Source organism: Haemaphysalis longicornis, unplaced genomic scaffold (genome assembly GCF_048455015.1).
Source record: "Haemaphysalis longicornis isolate Haplotype H1 unplaced genomic scaffold, Haemaphysalis longicornis Haplotype H1 scaffold_12, whole genome shotgun sequence".
NCBI lineage: Eukaryota > Metazoa > Arthropoda > Arachnida > Ixodida > Ixodidae > Haemaphysalis > Haemaphysalis longicornis.
The window spans coordinates 81,030,797-81,055,371 of NW_027526225.1; the positions used below are offsets into that span (position 1 = coordinate 81,030,797).

The window sequence follows — 24,575 nt, forward strand, 5'->3', positions numbered from 1 at the left end:
TTTCGGCGCACGTTAAAGATCCCCAGGTGGTCAAAATTAATCCGGAGCCCTCCACTACGGCACTCCTCATCATCACCTGCTTTGCGTCGGCGCGTTAAACCCTACAATCAATCTTTTCTACGTGTCGTCTTTTTCGCTCTTATTCCCAGAGGGAAAGACTTAAAAGAGAGTTACAGAAGAGCGGGAAAGCAATACACCGCTGACGCCAGCATATACGTCCACGGTCTGGAATCACAACCACCACCGGGAGGCATGAACTCTTGGGTTTGCCCCTGACTAACAGAGGCAGGTGCGACGTTCCAATTTCTGTTGGACAAAAAGGAGTGTGAAAGTTTTCGGGATTACAACTTTACCGTATACGGTAAAGTTGTACGGCGAGGTATACCTCGCCGTAAATTGCTCGCTAACTATGGCCGAATTTTCTGAGTGCCCAAAAAAATAAAATGTTCAAAGGCGGAGAGAATGGTATTAAGAGGGCATCAGAGCTTCACCCTGGTGCACTTAACAGATTTCACCGCGGGAAACTGTTACGAAGAGGAAACTCGTGTTCCAACGCAAGACAGCCCGGACCATGGTCTTCGAAACAGAACAACGTTCGAACCCGGTAACAAGTCACACGAGCGGATAAATGTCTAGTAGCCCTCTCTGCGGAGGAATTAACTGAGACAAAACGTTCAGAGAAATGCTTGCACAGCCAGCGTCACAAGACTATACGAGGGATTCAGGCGACACGGAAGAAATATAGCAAGAGAAAGGCGTTGCCGACCCCGGAGTTTTCAAAATTTGCCCCGTCCGCCACTAAAAACGTCATTAGTACGCCGCCGCCAAAACGTCGAAAGAGCTCGCAGTAGAGCGTTACGGCAGCATCCAATATAAACACCTTAATCTCTCTGTGACGCTCCCTTATATTTCTATCTACTCCGACCAGTTGCCGAGTCGCCTCTCAGAGCTCAATAAATATATAATAACCCGCAGCTGTTCTCTCCGCATCGAGCTTCGGTTGAAACACCGGGACACAGTTTAAAATTCTTCTCCCGCGCTTCCGGCACGATGCCAGCGACGGGTTTGGGCAATGCTCGGAACAAAGAAACATTGCAGTGAAAGCTGAAGCACAGGAGGAGGGAACAAAAAGACGGCGGGAAGTGAAGAACGGAAATGGGAAAGAGTCCCTCGCTCGAGGCCAATATACGAGACCCGGGTTACAGATAGAGTCGCCCGCTATACAGAAGCCGTTTTCAAAAGTTTCCAGCGGCGTTCCGCCAGCCAGTATATACACCCTTTATCCTCCAAATCTGGCTCGGAATTCGATTGCCGCCGACGCCGCGCTTTTCCCCTTTATCCTTCAATGCTCGATTCCCTCCGCATCCCCACCTCCCGCCACCGTCATCCCGGTCGCAGTTCGACAAACAAGCGACGGTTACTTCAGCCACTCTTGTAGACGCGAAGTTCGTTTCTATTTCTAGTCTTCCCGTTTGCGAAAGTTGAACTGAGAGACGAGAAAGCGACGGTAGAACATAAAAAAAAGTGGAGGCGAATGAGGAGCTGCGAACGTTAGGTATATGAAAGAAATGGCTGCGACGCGTTCCCGAATAAGTCTCAGCTCGACAACAGCGGCGGCACGTGTATACAATATACAATACCCAGCGCCAACCGTCGGGGGCACTGACAAAGTCGACAGCAGACGGACGCCGGTACGCTTCCCAACGCGACATGTGTCCGCTAATAAATCCTGTTTTGGACGTAACTGCCGGCGAATGTCGAACGGATTTGTCAAGAGTTAGGCGATGCGTTAAACCAGTTTGTTGTTCTCTCCCTTTCAGCCCTTTCAGTTCTAAACAAGAAGACAGCGGATTATAAAGAAATTGCTGTTGAGTACTTAAAAACCATGTAAACTACACACCGGAACGCCGAACTGCCGAGGAAACTTGTTTACTCCACAGCGTTAAGAAAAAAGAAGCTTCCGATTGCGCACAGCCAGTTGGGAAACATGAACGGTAGCCTTGCGTTATTTTGATACTCACAGGTAATTTGTTGAACGTTTACTCCAGTAACGGTAACCCGGTGCTCACTGCTAAATTTTTTTTTTTAGATGCGACGCATCTCTTGCTCTGAGGCATGTCCCTCCTGCGTCGTCGCCGCGACGTCCGTCAGCATCCCTCCTCCGTTCTTCTCTCCCACAGCTGTGTGCAACACTCTCACTCCGGCTCATTAGCATACCACAGCTGGCGCGTTTGTTTGGGCGCGCTTCGCTGCGTAACGCTGCGTAACGCTGCATTAACAACTGCTCCGGAGCGCAAATGCGCGCATGCGCGACTCTCCTCCATTGTCTCCTCTCCTTCAAGCGCTGTGAATATAAAGCGGGTATCGCGCTGCGGCGGTTCAGTCAAGCGCTCGCTCTCGCACTTGACGTGACCTTGCTTGACTACTTCGTGCTTGACTTGATTCTTCCGATGAAGACGTGATGGAAGCGACGGTCCCTTCAGTGAGTGGTGTGACACAACAATTACGCCCATCGTCCCGCGTATAGGAACACCCGCATGTGATGGAAATGCATCATACGCGTTCACAACACGTTTCACGCGATTTAGAGAATCAACCCAACGGAAACACCAATTGAACCCCTCCGATGCGTCGCATCACACCAGGGTTCCCTCGCGGGAAGATGGGCGTAATTATTTCGAATAAAGATGCTCCAACTGTTCTGCAATGTCAAAACACTTCTTAATTAGGAATTATTAGGCCACACTACAGTGCTTGATGGCATAACAGCACATGTGAACAGAGCGTTGCGCCCCGTATTATTTTTTTTAGTCTGAAGTTTGCTTTAATTTGTTATTAGACAATGTCACACCAACTCGCTTAATATAACCCTCTTGCCAGAGTACATTCTGAGGGAGACCAGGTTGCTTCTATGATATCTTGACGCGTGCTCTTTTAAAGAACACCCATTTATTTGGACGAAACTGCTCTCAGTGTATACTAACCGGAGAGCGGAGCGGCGGCAGCTTGAGAAAGAAGCGCAGGAGCACTGTGTCCCAATAGCCGTGGCACCGCTGTCCCAGGATGATGACCATCAAGCATGAAAGCGCACCTTCGTCGTAATCACCTTTCGCTGGACTGCGTCAGGACACGAATTCCTTCCGTCCTCTCAGCCTTCATCGCGCCGTCAAAACAAAAATCCCGTAATATAATGTCGCCGGATAAGAAAAGCAGCGAGGGTATCGCCTATGCTTTCGCATTTTAAAGTACGCCGCCGGACCCGCTACATATCCAACTCAGTATCTCCGTTTCGGCAAATGACGTCAAAACGCGCGTGTCCCATTTTGTTCCCGTCAATATAGTATTACCGGCGCTCGCGATCTGCCGTTACACGTTGTCGCCCTACTTCACAAGAGAGTCAACATTTCAGCTGGTGTTAATTTACTTTTAAAGTTCATCTTCGCCCCATCTGCGCCCTAGTTTATATTACGTTATCAATAGTTACCTTGAGTGCCCGAATTTATCTAGTCCTCTGGCTGCCACGCACGATGACTGTTCCTATTACCACCATCGCTAATCATCATTATCATTTACACATTTTGATGGTTCAGTTTTCCCGCTTACGTACACAGGGACAAACCTACCTGCCGACAAGCTACCCAGCCTCTTCCAGCAAATCTCTCCGGAGTAAAGCTTCCCACTTGCAACCTCCAATAAAGTAATGCGTTCACTAATGAGGGAGCGCATGCCGGTCACGTCTCCATGTGCAGTCGTTTGCGTACTATATTTCACCTCGCTGACAGCGCAATGAAATCTTCTCCCGTGTACAGAGCCCAAATTTGGTTTCGAATTTCGCGCCAATGCGATTACATTCGGTGCGCAAGGGCGCGATAATTGAGACGAGCGCACGTCAATCAAGAGTCCCACATAGCGAGCCACGCCTTCGTAACCAGATGCGGAAAGAGGAACGGCCGCGCTGACAGCCATCCCGGTGCCGTAATTAGAAGCCAGCGCGGTGCGCACACACAGTGTAAAAACATAGAAAGTAAAGCGGTGTCTTTAACACCGAAGAACGCGACAACGACAGCGTGGCATGCCGGAGCAACAAGCAGATAGTAAGACTCCCAGGACGAGGCATCCGTGAACGCGTACAACGGGCTACGCGAACAAAAGACGAAAATGAAGCTATATATACTGTGCTTTCGCTACTGTGCTTTCCTACTTTCTTCGCTACTGTGCTTTCCTACCTCCGACAACCGTCGTATCTTCTGCCCTACCGTCCTACTTCTTGTTTTATTTAAGGTTCGCTCCCCTTTTTTGGTCTCTCCTGTCCAGCTTCCTTTTCTTCCATACGGGGTTCCACGGGGTCGTCGTAATCAGCAAGGATTAATTAGCCGCCTCGCAACGAAACGGAAGATGGGACGCTGAGGCTGCACCGTAACAGATTCGTATACACGTGTGGGACTATGCTGCTCTGCATCCTCCGTATCCTCTCCATCCTCCGCTCATCCCCCCCGCCTTTCCTCTGGCGGGGTCGGTGTAAGGAACCGTCTCGCGGAGGAGCGAGTCTTCGTACAGCCCGCCCAACCATCTGAGCTCCCAGGGGTGCCGGGGAGTAAAAATTCGTAATTTAATTCTGTCCCATTAGAGAGGAGCTGGTCACGTGACGACTGCACGAGAAAGACTGCCGGACCCCTCGCGAACGTGCCTTGCTCTTCCCGGAGCCATCCTTTTCTTTTCTCTGCACTATCCTTTTTCATTTCTGGGTTGCTAAGTTATGCGCTTTGCCGTGATGGCGGGCGGGGGAGTCCCGAACTAAACGTACTGTTAGGGAAGAGGGGACGAGAATCTCCCGAGGAGCCCGTGGGACTCGTAACCCGCCTTTATTCCGACACTACCCCGTCCTTTCATTCGGTATTTTTACTTAAGATATAACGCTCTTTTTTATCCTTTCTGGTGTTCTAGGTGGGATGTTGCGGAACCATTTATGATTAATTACCATCGGCGCATACTACATTTAGGGGCGAAGCCCCTTAGGGGCTGGGGCTGTTGGTGTCTCCTGTCGTCGTCGTAATCGTCGTCTTATATAGTCACCTATTAAAACACCAGGAAACTCGCTCGTTTACGCCTCGCGCTAGAACGTATGCGTACTAAAAAAACACCAGAACACTCGTTTCCGCCTCGCGCTGGGGCGCTTAGTAACGCGCACTAAAAAAACACCGGGACACTCGTTTACGACTCCCGCTAGAGAGCTTCGTGATTCAAAGGCATGAGACCTTTACAACAAAGCTGTATACCTCTACCTCCCAACGGTTTCACCCCCCTTGGCAAAAACGCCAAGGCGCCAAGCATAATACACTTATACACTGCATGCTTCGAACCCCCCCCCCCCCCCCCCGACCCCCCCTAGGTTTCACGTAAGTGAAGGTGGCCGGGGATTTTTTTTCTTTGTTTTCTAACCCTTACAAGCGGAATTTGTACCGATCAGAGTAACAGAAAGAAACGAAACGAACAAAGGACGCGCGATCAATATTAGGCCGGACAACAGACGGTAGTTAAGTAAACACAGGCGACTGTGTACGTCAATCGGGGAATTATTGTTCACAGAGGTGAACTACCGTAGAGAACAATGGCATGAACCCAGCGAGAGTATGTGAGAGACGGGAATGAGGCATCCCTTAGCGTAGGCGAACAGTGAGCAAGTCGTGCTGCGTCACGCAGCTTCACGTTTGACTGTCACGCGTGTGAAGTTCGCGGTGCTCGTGTGCGGCGGTGAATTTTCTTCGGTGCTGAAAAAAGTGCACGCGTGTACCGTAAAAACGCAACATTACGGTCTCAAAAAAACAACCATAGTTTTAAAAAGAAGCACCCAACGACAACGACATCCGAAATATTAACAACACGCACCATTTCGTGTACTTCCCGGTTACTTCAAAAGCTGCGGTCATATCCCAGTAAGAAAAAGACTGAGAAATTAACTTTAAGGTGCGAAAGTGTGTCAATGATGTTGAGGCGAAACAGCTCTGTTGAGGCGAACTTCTACTATTCTTACGGTGTACTGAGAGACAAGTCCCATAAAAAAAATTTCGATGTGAACTAATTGTGACAAGTAAACGAAACTCGGTGTAGTTATAAAGTCGTCCTAGCCGCCATTTCCATTGTGATTTCTTCCAAGACGTATACACGAGTGGTACTACGCTGCTCTGCATCCCCCACATCCTCTCCATCCTATAGAGCTTCAGAGCATTTTACACTAGTTCTGAAGAATAAAATTCTTATTGTATACGGGGCTCTGTCCACAGACGCAGGTTCGGTCGGAACGAGATTCCGACCAAAAGCAGCTTCGCTTTAAAAAAAAAAAAGCGTGGGCTCACCATGAACGACGAGATACGCAGGTTCGGAATGCGTCACCCCGTGGGCGTTCCTGGCGATGCAGCGATAGGGTCCCGATTCTGCGACGTCCACACCGTCTAGAACGAGGGTGCCGTTGTCCAGCTGGCGCCAGGGCGAGCTCCCCTGACTGGATAGGTTGCCGCCATTAAACTGCCACAAGATTTCGACGCCATTGCCACCATCGGAGGAGGAAGACGATTCCACGAGACAAGAGAAGGTCACGTGCGCACCCCGGACTACGGTGCGGTTTCGGGGACCGTCGACCATCACCGGCCCTGCGGCGAAAAGGAGGGAAAGGGAAATGTAATCGTCCGCCTTTCACGTCTAGCATTTCCAGACATCACATTGCTCTCATTATTTAACTGACTCGAAGCCGTTAAGTAAAGCAATGTTTTTCACGGTTATTACTAAAGTGCTTCCTGAGCAAAGCAGTCAATTTCGCAATAAGGAGCCATGAAGAGATCGATACTTCGATGCAAAAAAAAAAACACATCTAAGCCCCTGAGGAAGACGGTTAAAACGCGAAGCTTTCTCCAATGCAACCTGAGTCAAAGTCAAAGTCCAAAATCCAAACTTCTCAAAGTCCAAATCCAAATCCAAATCCAACGTCGTTAGGCGTGTCGGAACGGCGCAATCCGATATACGTCGGCTATAAAAGGCGAGGGTACCAGGTTCGATTCCGACCACGGGAAGCGGTCTCTCTCTCTCTCTCTCTCTCTCTCTCTCTCTCTCTCTCTCTCTCTCTCTCTCTCTCTCTCTCTCTCTCTCTCTCTCTCTCTCTCTCTCTCTCTCTCTCTCTCTCTCTTTTTGAGGCGCTTAATGTGCCTTTGTGGAAACACAGTGTGTAAGTTAGCGTTCCTGCAGTGCATTTTGGACGTAACGATGGACGGAACACGTGAAGAACGGAAAGCTTCGCTTTAAATAATTAGATCCACAAAACTAGGTTGCATACAAGTAACGTACAAATGTATGCGCTGAACGCGCGAAATGTCAGGTTCTGTTTCGTCGTACCGCATAATGCTATAGCATGCAGTTAAGACGCGTATTTGGCTTAAGTGCGGCGCACTTTAGGGGCTCGCCTTGTCGTCTTAGCTCGCTCGCTGGACCCAAGTAGAGCCACACGGCGTTCCGTCGTCGCGGCGTAATCCAGAGGCTTCTAAAACCAAGCGGTTTAAATAGCCATACGCGTTCGAAACTCGTGAACCACTGGCGCTTGTCCTGCATCCCCCCGTTGTTTAACACGAAGAAAACTGCAGGTACATTTGAGGCAAAGTGTACGTAATTTACCGGCAGCGCCCGCGTTCATTTAGTTAGGAACGCTCGTGGGGTTGGTTTTTACAATAATAAAGCGGAAAGCAGTGGCAGTGCAACGCCGGCGCGTGTGGGAGGAAAAGCAAGCATAACAAGAACAGAACTCCCGCTGGCGCAGTTTCAGGCAAAGGGCGCGCGAGCACTGCGAAGGCGGGAAATTTGAAATGCGTTGCACAAACCTCCGTTGATTTCATCTGCAGAAGAATGAGACAGGGCGGCGAAGAGCGTGATGGGTGGTACGAAAGAGTGGATAACGGTGCCACAGCCCATTATGGAGAATCACTGCTCTGCACTGCCGACAGCTTTCGCATTGAACGGCTTTAATTTTTTTTCTTATTTCCCCTAGGACGCCATCGGTAACGTCATGTAGTGGGTATACTATGAAAGTTCGCCAATTTTCTTTGTTTTTGTTTTTGTTTTGTTTTTTTGTCGCGTAAACGGCGGCACCGTAATTATCAGAATCTTTACAACCACGTTGCGCTGAACTTCTAGCCTGTCATCGACCAGACAGTGCATACAAAACTACAGAGCGAACGCAGTACACAAAATTCCTTCCTGCTTCGTGATTTCTTTTTTCCTGGCATGTCAGGATGCTAACGAGGTATGAATGACACTTCGCCTACGCTATCCGGAACACTGCCGGAATGAAGTCCCGGCTAAATAACTACTTCGCAAAAAAAAAAAAACAACAAATGGCAATATATGTCCAGAAAAAGAGAAAGAAAGAAAAGATTCATGGCAGCAAAAAAAGCATCGGCCGCTTTGAGGCAGTGACACCAATGTGAAAATATTGAACAACCCCGCCAAAACGCTTCCCTCTCATGAACGAGAAGCGACTGACAGCAGCGATATCGCCATCGCCACCAGCAGCATGCGGCCCTAAACGAACGCAAAGCGCCAAGCGTGCTAGCTCGCTTCGAAGCGAGCGCCGGGGAGAAAGAGAGCGCGGCCATCTCCATCAAATCGCCGACCCTCTTTGCAACAAGCCGCGAGTGATACATTCATTTTCCCGCCGTCTTCAAAGCGCGATGTATAACGTCGGGCAACGCGCGCCCCGCTGTTAAACCCACGCGCCGACTCGGGAAGCACCCAGAAAAACATCGCGCATCAACTCCAAACAAGCCCCGTATTCATCAGCCGTGTTCAGCGAACGAGCGAGCATCGCTCGAGCGCGAGGAGACGTCGTCAGCAGAAGCGCGGGAAGAGATTCCCGTACGGCCGCAGTATAAAACGGCGGAGGAAGAAACGAAAAAGAAAAGTAAAAATGATGGCGAAGGAGGAAAGCGGGGATGTAGATGCTCCCTAACTGTTCCACCCCTATGCAAGCCGGTCGTCGCCGTCAACGTCGGAACCAGAGGCGTCTGCAAAACGCTGATTATAATTATGGCGCAAACGTACACGGGGAAAGAGGGAAAGATGAGGCGGCGGAAAGGGAAGAGCCTAGGGAACAAGGGTTCGGTAACCGCGCCGTTCGTACACACCGAGCACTTTTTTCCCCACTGCTCCCAAAGCGTTAATTACGAACCCCATTTTCGTTGCAATTCCCCTCCTCCTCTCCTATTTGCCCTCTCTCATCGCTCTCCGCCCCTTTCGTCTCATATTTTCCCGTGCCTCCTTACCCTTTCCAGTATTTAGCGGAGCGGAGCTCGTCGACTAGCCGCTGCGGCTGGCGTCGCTAACGCGACGAGCGCTCCGCGAGTGTCTACGACGGCTCCGTCCGAAGTCGTTACCGCCGCAAAATTACGGTCATAGAACCGGAATTTGAGGATACGACGACACGGCGGAAGAAGATTAGAGCATGCGACGTCTAAGAAGTCCATTTGTATATACCGGCAGGCGAGTTTCCTTTCCTCCGTTGAGTTTTGTTAACAGTTCGCCTCAAGAAGACGTACGCAGCGGCGCGGCGTTGTACTCGACATGCTCCGAACGCGCGCAATACCTAGGAGCGGTGTGGCCTGCATGATGTAACGTGCTCCAATACGCTTAACGGCTGACGCGGGTAGGCCTTGAAAGGCATTAAGAGATTTGAGTCAAGGTTTGTAGTGATGATAGGTCGTCCACCCATTGCAGTAAAAAATTACATAAGGCATGCTGCAATTCTTATTTGTCAAAGGAAAAAAAAAACTTAATCCATACAAACAAGAATAGAATGCCGTATATTTTTGGTGATATGTTGAAGCTGCCAACCGTTCCGCATTTAAAAAATTCCCGGGCCATCTCCACTAGCGTGAAACCTGGGGAGGAGCGAAGCATGCAGTGCACAAGTGTATTCTTGGCGTCTTGGCGTTTTTGCCAACGGAGATGAAACCATTGGGGAGTAGTAGTATACAGCTTTGCTGCAATACTCTCTTGTCTTTGAAGCACGAAGCTCTCAAACGCGAGGCGTAAACGAGAGTCCCGTTGTATTTTTAGTACGCTTTACATTCTAGCGCGAGTCGTAAACGAGTTTACCGGTGTTTTAGTACCGTGACTACATGAGACGACGATTACGACGACGACAGGAGGCACCAAAAGCCCCAGCCCCTAAAACAGTAGTTTATTAACTGGAGTTGTGGACTTCAGTAAGGCTTTCGACTTAATTGACCATGACGTTCTTACTGCTAAGCTTGCACAATACGGTATTCGCGGAAAATCTTTGGCCTTGCTTGACTCTTACCTGCACGGCCGACAGCAATGCGTTTTTATTAATAACCACAAGTCATCTCTTTTACCTGTCTCGCAGGGAGTACCTCAGGGTAGTGTGTTGGGTCCCCTTTTATTCATTACTTACATAAACGACATTGTCCAGATTCATGGCGAAGTTAAATTTATGATCTACGCTGACGATACCACTTTCAGTGTTTCGGGTTCTAATCTAGATAACATAATTGTAAAATGCAATGATGTCCTTAACAAGGTATCTTTATGGTGCAAAATGAATAGGCTCAGAATTAATCCAACGAAAACGAAGGCCATCATCTTCCATGCTAAAAACAAACAGCTATCTTTTTCTCATCAGCTAAGTTATGAACACCAGCCTGTTTCCATTGTCAGTGAACACTAAATTCTAGGAGTATATTTTTCTTCAAACTTAAAGTGGGACACTCAAATCGACTTTCTTAGCAAAAAGTTGTCGGTAGTTACAGGACTACTATCGCGTTGCCGTACTATCCTTCCGCTAGAAGCAAAGCTTCAAATCTACTACGCCCTATTTTATTCATACTTAAATTACTGTAGTTTGGTCTGGGCTACAACAACTAAAACCAACATGAATAGGATTATTACCATACAGAAAAGAATTGTTCGACAAATATCAAATCTAAATCGCACAGACACAACCCGAGAAGCCTTTGAAGAGCATAATTTGCTACGAGCCGATAAAATGTACGAGTTTCGCCTATTGCAAATGTTCAAGTTTTCATCAACCAAAATTGTTAATTACCTCTCCTTTCTGGCATCGTTACAACCTTACTCACAGGCTGTCAAACCCCCTGCACCGATATATGGGCGGTACCACACTTCCGTACAAATTACAAGTTTCAATCATTAGCTCATAATATTCCCATGATTCTAAACAAACACCAAGAAACTACTGGATACAGCAGGAGGCAGCTTCGAAAATACATGGTGCAATTGTAACAAAAAAAAGATATCTGGAGTGTTCAGTCATTATTGTATCTAGCTTCCGTGTCCGACCTGAGTGTTATGTACAGTGTGCCTGTACAGTGTGTTGTACATCATGTTTGTTTCTGCTTTCGTAGTTGTTGCATTGTGATTATGTACGGTGTATATGAATTTTCTGTGTGAGAATGAATCTAAATTTTGAATTCTTCTGATCCTGTCAAAAAGTTTGTTTCTTTTCCTTTCTTCCAGAAAATTGCTTCTTTATGAAATAGTTTTGTGAAACTTAGGCAAAAACATGTATTATTCCAGCTGTATTTATGTACATTGTCTGCTGTGCCTTGTAACGGCTTCCTGGCCTTTGTCAAGCTGTTCAAGCAGCTTTTAGCCAGGAAGTCGTCCAGTTGATTCTGGGAAAAATAAACTTGAATTGAAATTGAAATTGAGTTGCTTCATTGTACCAAGGCACTAGGAGGCCAAAATAGCGGTAAAATTAAACGAGAAATGGCTCACGTTTAACACCTGCAGACCTAGTCATCAGGAGTGAAAAGTGAAGCGCACGCACAGACGGCGTAGCCAGCGCGCCATCACGGCGAAACTGAGCAACCGAGCGCCGGCGAAGCAGCCGTTAAACGCTCGCACAGTCACGTGGTACAATAGCGACGAAGCTCCGAGGGAGCGCCGCTGCAACGGCGCTCTCACGTGGCGTAACGCCAGACCTGCCCCAATTGCGCTCCGGCGCCTCAAGGTCATTGCGACGAGATGAATGACCTTCCGAAACATGGTCATGGTATTGTAGAGCTTTCGCCTTAAAAATGGAGGAACGCAACGAAACGCAATCTCTCTGTTTCATTTTGGTTCTTACTAAGCGTGTTCACGAAAAAATGTTAACTCCTATGAACCTTCTCGCAAGTGCTAGTACTCTGCCAATGTGGCGGCCGCTATGCGTCTTGTTCATAAGCACTGGTTGCACAGCTATTTTTCGCAACTCAAAGGGTCCCTTCAGCTCAAATAGGCCCCATTAAAGCAGCCCTAAAATATGGACAACCAAGAAGCACTGCCGGATTTCGACACAAAATCAACCCGTTATTAAATATTTTCTAGCATAACTCTGACCGGCAGTCCATGCGTATTTTTTGATCTGTTTATTACGTTGTTGCTGACAAGCTAGCCCAATAACGCGGTCCACTCCCTATAGATAGTCACCAGAGTCCTATCCCGACCACGGTCTCGGTTCTTGGTTCGTTTTGTTTTGTTTTTCTTTCTTAGTTCACAATACAAAATAGCTTTACTGCAAGAGCGAATGTCGCACGTCCTGTAACAATAAACGTTATGCTTTTTTCCCACAAAACTATTCAACCTGTTCGAAGGAGAAGTCAGAAATCTGACGCCACAGCTCACGTCATCATCATCTTCTTCTTCATTATTTCGCACGTCTTGCAGCAATAAAGATCACGCTTTTTTTCTACAAAACTATTCAACCCATTCGAAGCAGAAGTCAGAAAGCTGGCCCCACTGCTTACGTCATTATCATCATCGTCTTAATAATCATCTTTATTTGTAGGTGCCCACCAACAGCACACGCCGCGTCTTGCCTGCCCACTACGTGCAAGCAAGCGATAGACGAAGTCGGCTGGGCCCCACATCCACGCACTCAAGTTAATAAGCGAAACGGCTGCAGCCGGCAAGGAAGCACTTTTTATCGGCGCGTCCCGAAGGCGCGGCGGCAGCGCCAGTCACGTGGCCTTACAGTTGTAAACCGGGAATTCCACCGCCTCACCGCCAGCTCGTTTACAATTTAATGGGCCACCACCACTCGCGCGCAAAAAGGAGCCCATTTTTCTAAATTTGAAAGCGACGCTGCAACACCGAGTAACCTGTGATCGAGTATTTCTCCCAACCCTCTCTCTTGCCCTCATGCTCCTTCCCCTCACTCAATTATCGCACGTTTCGCAACACAGTAAAAATAAATGCGACGTCCGAAACAAACAGCTTAGTCACACAACTTGGAATCCCTCGACATGCTGCAACGTCGTAGTAAAATCCGCTTCGATGTAGTCCAATGCTGTCGCCGTGGAGGGGCGTGGAATTGATACGATGCTGGCTGATGAAGAAGCAGTCTGTTCGCAAGTATTTACAGGGCGAAAACAAAACAGGAACAAATACAAGACAAAAGAATAACTGAGTTGAAGTGAAATACGAAGAAGCGCATAAAGAGGTATCGCCGCTGAGTACCCAACAGACCCGCAAGCTACAAAATGTGCCAGACTGTCACAGGGTTGTCAAGGTGGGGTTCTGGGGCCTAGACACCGCCCCTGTTGCATCTTCTGTTTGCAACTCCAGACGGGAAAATTGCGCGGGAACTGCGGGAAACTGCGAACTTGCGCGCGAAAAACGAACACGAAAAAAGAGAGCATTATCTACGCCTCCATCACAACATTCAAAGGGCAACGGCTGAAAAATCACATTCGCGCTCAGGAAACTAGTTGCTATGAGCAGTACATATGTGTTCATACAGCAGAAATATGCCAATAATACACATACATACATACATACATACATACATACATACATTCATACATACATACATACATGCATGCATGCATGCATGCATGCATGCATACATACATACCTACATACATACATACATACTAAGCCACGCGTCATTTTGGCTTGCGTGGAAAGAAATCGCGCGATTTGTGCGTTCAGGTTCATATTTTCGTGTTCGCGTTTCATTTGACGCTGATAGTACATACATACATAGATACATGCATGCAGACATGCAGACTTGCATGCATATATGCATGCATGGATGCATACATGCATGCATACATACATGCATGCATGCATGCATGCATACATGCATACATACATACATACATACATACATACATACATACATGCATACATGCATGCATGCATGCATACATACATACATACATACATACATACATACATACATACATACATACATACATACATACATACATACATACATATGTTTCTTTACAATTACAATACCCAACAAGTATAGTTAATACGTGAATAAGTAAATCAATAAATTACAGATAAAAAGGCACCATCTCTGGTGCACAATACCACAAACAAGCCCGGCCCTACCCTTAACAGTGTTTACTAAAACCTCTACAAGCACTCTATAATGATAGTAAATGATTTTTGTGCGGTAACTTGTTTACTTGAACATATATTTAACCCAGCACGTATAAAACATATCTCACGTTCGAATTCCAAGAAAAGATGCCACGAAAGAAGCACTGAAATGTAACGGCTGAGAAACAAGAAACGAGGTTAACGGCCGCGCGTACACACGACGCCAGCGGAGCAAGACGCCATACAGCAAAAAAAAAAAAAACGCGACGCCTGTTTTGCTTCTAGAATCGACTGTACGCCAGACTTGTTAAAGGGCATAAATAAAGCCTCTCCGAACTGTAAACTTCTCGGCAGCCTAGAAAACGTAAAAATTCCCGTCTAAGGTAAGCGCCTTCAAGAAGACAAAGCGTCGTGCTCAATGCACTGGATCGAAATATTTCGAGTCTAGACGCGAAGTAAACACCGATCGGCTGGCGTTCTGCGCAAGTAGCGAATTCATCCGGCAGCTGTGGAAGGTGGCGTTATTGAACGCAACGAACGGCGGCTTGTTTGACTTGCAGACTGAGAGGGGAAAAAATATTTCCTTTTGCCGCACGGAAGAAGGTACAGAGGTGAGCGAGCTTTGGCTTTCAACAGGCAGAAATAAGGCGGCGATTGGAAATCTTGATCCAGGGTTCAAACACCCTCTGCACATCGGAACATTCTTTTTTCTTTTTTTCTTTCCGGACCCAGCAACCATGCATGGCATTCGAGTTTCTCAAGCTCCTCGAAAGCTGGTCAGCAAGTTTTGTGTCTTGAGCGACAAATCTTCCGTTTCTTATACTTCCAGCTGAACTTCTAGAACAGCGCACAAGCAGTTTTTGTCCTGGTGTAACACATCACGTTGTAGAATTGTTTCATTTCTTTTTCTATTTTTACGGACCAATTCTTCCGAATTTCGCGCCTTCCAAGTCTGGAAAACACGTTGTCTTCTTCACACAACATCCGTTTGAAACCTTCAGCGAACTTTCATCTTTCCGCTTCTCTTCGTGCATATATTTAACCGTTATGTCAGCTGAGATTTTTAATCCTTTTAGCTCCGCCTTGTACTATTGCCCTTAAAATTTACCCCTGACTTCTCGTGTCTTGAGTAGGCTACATTGATTTCTTACTTTTTACCTGCGCAGCAAAACCGGAAAGGGGTTCTGTAAGAGGACGAAAAAACAAAAAGGACCTCATGTATTTGTACAAGGGGAGATATTCAATTCAACGAAGCGCAAGGTGTGTGCCGGAGACCAACCGTTTGCGCAAACACTCGAACGCTCGCGGAAAGGACACGCCAGCAGAACGCGCTTTCCTGTCTGTATTTGCAGTGCGAACATTTCGTCGCCTTCTCGAAGTTATCGAACGAGTGAGCTTTTGAGTTTCATTTCACGTAACTTCGTTCACGGCGCCAACCTTACGGCGGGCTCTGCTTCACAGCCTGAAGTTGAGGAGATATTTGACGCGTTCGCGTTTGCGCGCGCGGGAATATTGCTGCAACTGAAAAAAAACGAAGAAAAAAAAGGCCGGCCCCGATAGAGCTCCCCGATAGAGCTCGAGTGACGTCACTCAAGCGCGTACGGAATGCCAACACCGAAAAAGATAGAAAACATTTGAACGCGAGCTCGTAGGAGAGCCCCGGATTAATTTTTACCACCTGGGCATCTTTAACGTGCGCCGAAATCTCGAACACACGCGCATTTTCGCGTTCCGCCTCCACCAACGCAAGCCTCTAGGTTGGCTGATGGGTATAGAGCAGAACAAATAAGCCGGGGCACCTTGCGACACCCTGATCTTAGTACTAAATGCACTTGTTGATTGCATTCTCAAAAATTTTCAGATTCCGGAAAAAAGCAGCATCTCCACTTCGTGGGTGACGGCGAGGGTGCACAGAATACGGGGACTCGAAATGACATCCAAGTTTCGCCCCGAGTGACATCCGATTTGCGCCCAAAACTGCAACTCACGGCTCAAATCAAATTTAGCTTGATTTCCGCTTGATGGTGGTGTGCGCACGGATGGACGCGGACGGACATTGGGATGTCTAAGGTACTCCGCACCGTTACAGGCGAGGGAGTAAGCCGTTTGACTCTCGGGTACTAACTCACGGTCGTAGCCCGATGGGTAGGACAACTGACACTAACTCTGTCTGGGCTACCAGACACAGGCTCGAATCTTGCCGGTGCCAGTGTGATTTTTTGCGATTGTAACTGCTACGCGCACGGACGCGGACGGACATTGTGCGGTCCTACGGTACTCCGCAACTAAAAAAAACGTTGGACGCGGGTTCGATTCCCGGCCGCGGTGCCCGCTTTTCTGATGGAGGCGAAAAGCAAAAACACCTGTGTGTACGAGATTTCGGCGCACGTTAAAGATCCCCAGGTGGCCACAATTACTCCGGAGGGCTCCACACCGGCACGCCTCATCGCCTGCGGTGCGCCGGCGCGTTAAGCCCTACAATCAATCAAATAAAAAGGTAGTTGAGAAAAGTGTTGCAGGGCTCCTTGAAGGCGAATGGCTGCTACCGTGCGCTGTTCTCCAGCGAAGACGCACAAGCCGAAATCCGCCACTAGCAGTCCACAGTTTCTCAGTCGCCCGATATCGCAAGCCCGTTACAGCTAGCCGTTCGACGCAGGCACCCGAAGAGCCTCGAAGCAATGACGCAAGCACAACGCACGTTGCCTAAACGACGGCGCACGCGTGTACGGGCCATTTGCATGGCGTGCTGGGCCAAAGCCGGGCCTGGTGCGCGGGCGATTAAAATCCAATCAGTTGGATTCGGGAGAGCAGCGGGTGCGGTTGACGGCGGCCTAACTACGCGTGCTCTACGGGGAACCTACGCAGGTTCCGGGGAGCCGCTGTTTTCTCTCTCAATTTGGCAGAAACTTCGGCGCGAGGAACTCATTTTGTAGGCTGCCTTGGCGAGACGAAGAACCGATTAAGAGCATGAAGTAACCTTGGAGGCGAGGAACACGAAACTTAGTAGACCCGGAGGCAGTGTTGCCTACTTCCATAACAGACGACTTTCTAATCATGACAAAGTAGAAAAAGAAAAAAAAAGGTGTGTGTGTGTGGGGGGGAGGGGGGGGGGCAGTGCCTGTGTGTGGCGTTTCGCGTTCGTTAAGTAAGACCGAATAGCCTAATTTAAGACAGAAGCCCCTTATCATTGCTTAGGCTCGTCAAACCACAAATTAGACTTTGAGTACTACGAAGCCAGGCTTAAAGCTACTTGCGAAAATCCTGCGCGTATGGCTACAACGATGCTAACAACGTAAGAGCGGATGCCGCGTCACGCACGCCACCGTCAATTTCGTTTGCCTTCGCATGTGGCATCGTCGTTTTTGGTGAGCACCCTAAAGGCTATTCCGTAAACCTCTACACACGCGTCAAGCCTTGTTGCAATATCAGCTTAATCGAAGTTGTCCTTATTCGACCCGTTGCGTTCGACTTGCTTGTTCACTCTACTTCACCTGTCAAGCCTTGCAGCAGAATGCTACATATTCGCACATTTTGGAGGCTTCATGATCCCGTCTTTCTTGTTACCCGCCGCGGTGGCTCAGTGGCTAAGGCGTTGCGCTGCTGAGCACGAGGTCGCGGGTTCGATTCCCGGCCGCGGCGGCCGCTTTTCTGATGGAGGCGAGAAGCAAAAACGCCCGTGTGCACGAGATTTCGGCGCACGTTAAAGATCCCCAGGTGGTCAAAATTAATCCGGAGCCCTCCACTACGCCGCGTTAAACCCTACAATCATCAACCGTCTTTCTAAACAATCGCGCGAAATTTATGCGTACCCCGGTATTGCACGCAGTAATAGGACACGGTTATTTTCGCCTAATAAGGACACGTAGAGCCCATCGGCAAGTATCGAAAACAACGAAGAACCTAGCTACTAAATCCGGAAGCACGAGATAACGTTCGCACAACGAAACCGGGGAAAAAAAAAAAAGTGGCTGCGTATATGTTTATTTCCTTGCAAAGGTCGAAACATGATAGTCTTCTGTTGCCTTTCCCACGTGTAAATACCCCCCTCTCCTCTCCCTTCGTACCTCTCACGCTCTTCCGCTCCCGTGTCGCGCTTCTCCCGATAAACACAATGGAGGTTTGGTCAAGCCCAGTCAATTTTCCCGCGTTCCACTTCTCACACGCCATCTACTAGAACTTTTCGCTACTGTTGGACCTGGATTGCCGCTACGAAGTCCAGGCTCCAGCTTTAGCGCGTTTTTGTACTTTTTGGTTAAAACATTAGAGTTCTAGCTTACGGTGTGTATCCTGTGTTCCGTGCGTGCCGTGTGTACCGGGGAACCGACGGGCATGTGCGCATTCGCTCAGGTAGAATGGCTTAGTTCCGCTGACGGGCGGCCCCGGCCTCGCTGTGCACCCGCATTCGTTCCGGTGAGCGGTGGCTCTTCTCGCCATGCCCGCGAGCGCATGCGCAGTCGGGTCCCGGTAGACACGGTACACGCGGAAAGCTAAAACTCTATTGTTTTCAGTGCGTGTGTTTTTCTTTTAAAAATCAAGCGCTATCTCTATTTATTTAAAAGAACATTGCAAGTGGAACCTATGTATTAACCGCCGCGGTGGCTCAGTGGCTAAGGCGTTGTGCTGCTGAGCACGAGGTCGCGGGTTCGATTCCCGGCCGCGGCGGCCGCTTTTCTGATGGAGGCGAAAAGCAAAAACGCCCGTGTGCACGAGATTTCGGCGCACGTTAAAGATCCCCAGGTGGTCAAAATTAATCCGGAGCCCTCTACTAAGGCGCGCCTCATCGCCTGCGTTGCGTCGGCGCGTTAAACCCTACAATCAATCAATGAACCTATGTATTGATGTTGTGCCTCAAATATGCAATTTTTCTTGCTGAGCAACGTTGCTACTTATGAAGTACCAGATTTAGTGGCTTGCAATGGTTTTGCCTAAAAAAACCTCTCGTTCAAGTATTCTTTTAACTTTTGGCAGAAAGACTGAATCGACGGAGGGAGGGAGGGAGTGAGAGAAGGGAAGGAGGGGGAGAGAAGGGGAAGAAAAGACCAGAGGGGTGGACGGACGGGCGGACAGATAGACAGACAGAGCGAAATTTTACACTTTAGGTATCCCAGCAAAGGACTGTCGTCTTTAAAACAAAACCAAAATGAAAGAACCTTTATTAAGACAAAGATGGTTAAAATGTGAACCTTCGTCCCATGCAACCTGAATCAAAGTCAAATTCCAAAATATACCCTCCCAAAGTCCACCTCAACTCAGCAAAAGTCCAAAGCCAACGTCCAACCATACACCACCAAAGACCAAAACTGCTAATATATTTTTGCCCTAACCATCGCGTTTAAAGTTGGCTTTGCTGCAGTGCGTTTTCCACGGGCGAACGACGGCACCAGTGAGGCATTGGACAGCGTCGCTTTAAACGCGAGCTAACGATAAGAGCACGTCACTCAACCCCCTTTGAGGTCCTCACCTTCGTCCTGGAAGCCCGCATTTCGCGAACGACTTCGTCCGTCAGCCTGGCAAGTACCGCCGTTTACACTTGCTTGACCAATCATCATCACCGTTTAGTAGATTAATTGACTGTAGGGTTTAACACGCCGAAGCAACGCAGGCGATGAGGCGCGGCGTAGTGGAGGGCTCAGGATTAATTTTGACCACCTGAGGATCTTTAACGTGCGCCGAAATCTCGTACACACGAGGGTTTTTTGCTTTTCGCCTCCACCAGAAAATCGGCCGCCACGGCCGGGAATCTAACCCGCGTCATAATCGACGTTTAATAGTCGGTCCGAATTGGGAACTACGGGGACGACACCGTCAGGGCTAGAACAAACCACACGACCTGAATGTCCCCTGGGTGGAATCTTCGCAACGCGTTTTTGGCAGCCTTCACCCACTGAAAGAGCTTCCCGACCTGTCAACAGCAGCCACGCCCCATAGCACCCACACGACGTCAACTCCGTGGAAGACCATGGCAGGCGCGACGTTATGACGAACAGGAAGGCACGCCGGGGTCCACGCGACACCTTAACCTCAACAATCCCCCTCCACTGCACTTCCTCACTCACGGCGCTTCCTCGTCGTCACCTCGCGACCTGAGCACTTAATCCTGTTGTCCGGGGTGAATTAGGAAGGAGCACCAACGCGGCAGGAACACAGCCGAGGGCACGGATAGACGGTAGGGAGGCGAAGGGGGAGTCGCGAGAGTTGAGAGGGTAGAGACAACGCCTTCTCGCGCACGAGGAAATTAAATCTGGCTTCCTCACGCCCTTGCGGGTCCCAATGCAGGCGCGCTGACTGTTTACATAGAGTAGAGACGCGGACAAAAGGCGCCGATTAAGGGACTCTAAGGAGTGATAAGGTCCACTATCACTTCGGCGTTGGACCTCTCAAGGCCTTTATACAAACTTAGATAAAGAGGGCGCAAAGGAAGACAGTGCCACCTTTTCTAGAATCCAACGATTACAAAGCTCCTCGTGCGGAAGTGTCTGAAAGGATCCACCGCTAAGACGACGACTTCCACGCCATCGCTCAGGCAAGTGCATCAAGCGCTGCACTTTAATGAAGGCTGGAAGTACGGCGTTGTTTGCTGTTGCGCTAAACCATCTTGGGTTAAGCACGGCGTGAAAGGCGGCGAAGAATGCGGCTTCTCGAGATCATTCACCATCAGTACGTTGGGCTGCCTGTATTAGACGTTAGGATTAGCTACCACAAGCTCAAGCGCGGGAACGTTGCTTATCTTGTCTATCATGTTAATGCGAGGCATCAATAACCTACCTCACCATGATTTCTCGATGTGTCTGGCTACACAACACAAATAAAGATAATTCCGAAGCGTATTTACGGTCGTGACGTCACACGATCGCGACGTCAAAAAGTTATGACTTTACTTAAATGTTCCGTTCCAGCCGGCCTCCCGATCAACTCGGCGTTTATGCATCCAAGCTAATTATTGTTATCCTTCATCCATCAACCAACACGAAGCACTCTTAAAACATAATCAAGTGGACACCAGATGGCCGCTCTGCGTTTTGAGCAGTGCATTCGCAAGTGTGCAGGCGTTCGAGAGACTAAGTGCACGTCAGAGTGCAGTAATCACCGCATTAAAAATAAAATAGGAAGAGGCTGAGAAGTAAGAAAATGGGATAGATCCCCCAAGGGGGGGTGGAGAAGAAGAAGAAGAAGAAGAAGAAGAAGAAGAAGAAATTTTATTAGCATGAGGATGGCGCCTCGGCCTAAGTGGGGGTGGGTGGGGAGGGTGGAGTTATGGAAGTCGAAATACGTTTACATGCGCAAATAGACGCCGGTGGCGAAAGCGAGAGTTTGCGATATGGCGCGAAACCGACAATGCACGGAAAAGAATTGTGCAAAAAGCAGGGAAACGACTGGAGTGAGAAATACGCATAGAAATACACAGTGCACACCAGCAAGCTCCAAAGGCAGCTTGCACGGACGTTGCGGGCTACCGTGTCGTGACTAACGCAGCTACGATCACTGAGATGAAAGCTCTCTCCGAGTGGCCGAAATTCAAAACCCTTTTAAAGTGCGAATGATCGGACGGCTTCACTGCAGGGCACCGAAGTATGGCGGGGAATCCCCGAACCGTGTTCGAACTCCCAGTATGATGCACAGAGACGGCGGGCAAAGCGGCGTGCAGCAGCGTTACCGGCGCAAAGGCAAACAAACGCGCCGTTCCGCAGCCCCACAGCTGTTTCGCCAGAGACATTGCCGCAGAAACCACTCACGACGTCCGGGCCATCGACGGCGCCGGAGGCGGCCGAAACCCGGCGGACCCGCAGGCGATACGTTCGGCTTAATTGCCAATTTTCCCGGAATGGTTCTAATTAGGGGGGGGGGGGGGGGGGGGAGGACGGCAATGTGGGAACGCGCTTGGCTGAGAAAGGAGATGCGGAAGAGGAGGAGGAGGATGCACGAGAGCACTGGCTCCATAGGAGAAAAGAAGACGCAACAGAATCGACGAAGATGGGATGAGAGGGAGGGAGAAGTGATCGGTAGCAGAACGGCGGCTGTTTATCGCAGCTGTGCGGGCGTGGCTCATCGAAGTGCGGCCGGGGACATCAAAACACCTATTTTCTTCTGAAGGTGCTGTGGACTGTAATTGAAGGGACAACAGCACTTACCTGGAGAACCTGCTTTTTTCCTCCTGTCGTCTTCCTCTAAGCCTAAGCTGAAACACTATTCACCCGAAACTTTCAAATACGAAATGAATTAGATTAGGGCCCACCAACACTAAACACGAACACACATCGTTCGCTGTTTATACAAAAAATATTGCGGCGCCGTTCTATCAGCAGGATCTGACAAATGGCGAGGGTACTGTGCCAGCACTACAGCAAATCAAAGCACTGCTTACACGCAGTGTGCCGTCCAAAGCGTCTTGCAACAGGCTCCTACCGAGGCTTTAGACGTCATACGCATCATTTAGGTGAGCAGTTTTCAGACGGACAGGGGGGTATGAGGCAACGATTGCTGAACGCCTCAAGATCGCCACGAGGTATTTCTAGGAGCGAAGCCCCTTAGGTGCTCGGGCTGTTGGAGTCTCATGTCGTCGTCGTAACCGCCGTCTCATGTAGTCACTGTACTAAAACACCGGGACACTCGCTTACGCCTCACGCTGGAACACTTCGTGCTTCAAAGACTCGAGGCTTTTACAGCAAAGCCGTATACCTCCGCCCCCCAAACGGCTTCATCTCCGTATGCAAAAGCGCCAAGACGCCAAGAATACACTTACACACTGCATGCTTCGACCCTCCCCACGTTTCACGTTAGTGGAGATGGCCTGGGATTTTTTGCTAAGCCCGTTAACCTCTCTGGGGTTCCCAAGCAAAAAAATTTGTTCAGGAATTTGTTCAGCAATTTTTTTTTCACAGCTTAGGAAGATAAGTTCCAAGCAGCCCTAGGGAAATTAATCAGACGACCTGCAGTGAACTACACAGGAACACCTCGGCAACGACATGGAATAAGGCAGTGAACGAGATAAGTTCGGGTAGCGTATGAACATAAGGACAGAGTTGGGCTTCTGACTCCCTTTTTGAAGAAAAAAAATACTAAAAACGGAAATGCTTCCGCTAAGCGATGCACTATTCCCAAGATTAAAAAGTTGGATGCCTCTTTGTCGACCTCCTCATCCCTTCCCTTCACTTTGTCTTTCTTTTTACAAGGACAAAAGCATATAACATCGTCTGCGAAACGGTGGGGGCGAGACTGAGATTAAAAGGAGCTCGGCAACGAAAGGAGCGACTGTAGAACACAGAGGTTCGAAAGAAACTGAGGATCAGCGCTGTGCGATGCAAATTGTCCTGGACGTTAGTAGCGATGTCTCCCGTTTCTTTTTGACAAGAAATAGAATGAGAAGAAAAAAAATAAAGAGGACGAAGGTGCGTCGATTCTTGGAAGTGCTTCAAGCAGCACCTTAGTTGTTGTTTTTTATACATACTAAAAAAATGTAATTTTTTCAATAAATTGTGATAACTACCTATACCAGTAGTTAATGAAATCTGAACATTTCAAAGAGGTGTAGTTTTTCGGGACTCGTTGGACGTGCAGACAATATTGTCACGAAGCCAAAGACGGCGCAGTTGTGTTGAAGGGAAAACAAGTTTATTGGGGCGAATTTGTGCTCCCCTAACAACTCAAAAAATACACAGGCGGCGAAGCATCAGTCAACAAAGTGACGAGCGCAGGCGAGTGCCGGTTAATCGAATACCACGGCGTCAGCTCTGTGGGTATTTATCTTTCGGTGCGAGTGTTTCTCGAACCGTCGAATTACATCCAGAAGACTGTAGATCAAAGAATATTATTCTAGGCTAGTGACGTTAAGGCGAAACACTCCACCTTTCAAACGAGATAACCCGTGCGGCATAAAAAATAAATGAAACAACCGCTTCAATTGGCCCACAGATGACAAAGACTGGCAAAAACAAAACATAAACAAGCAAACCCAACTCATGGTTCGTGTCAATATGAAATGCTTGCCCACCAAAGGCCACTCGAGCTGACAAGTGCAAACAAATGTTCGACAAGAAACATTTTACGTTTACAGCTCTGCAAATAAATCGAAAAAAATCACGGCGTGCCCTTACAAGAAAGCAGGACAATTTCTGGAATTTCCCTGCCGTCGGCGTGAGTTTGTCACAGAAAAACTAAGACTTTCTCCACGCTTTTTTGTATAA

The 24,575-nt window shown here is 48.6% G+C and overlaps 1 protein-coding gene across 1 annotated transcript in view; it reads right to left on the reverse strand.

The window, feature by feature from the left end:
* LOC144162859 (muscle, skeletal receptor tyrosine protein kinase-like) overlaps positions 1-24,575 on the reverse strand; it is a gene marked incomplete in the record, with an annotated part of 645,867 nt that overhangs the window by 516,971 nt on the left and 104,321 nt on the right. Inside the window, 1 exon segment of the mRNA XM_077693565.1 lies at positions 6,354-6,647. Within this exon segment, the coding sequence (XP_077549691.1) occupies positions 6,354-6,647 (294 nt within the window).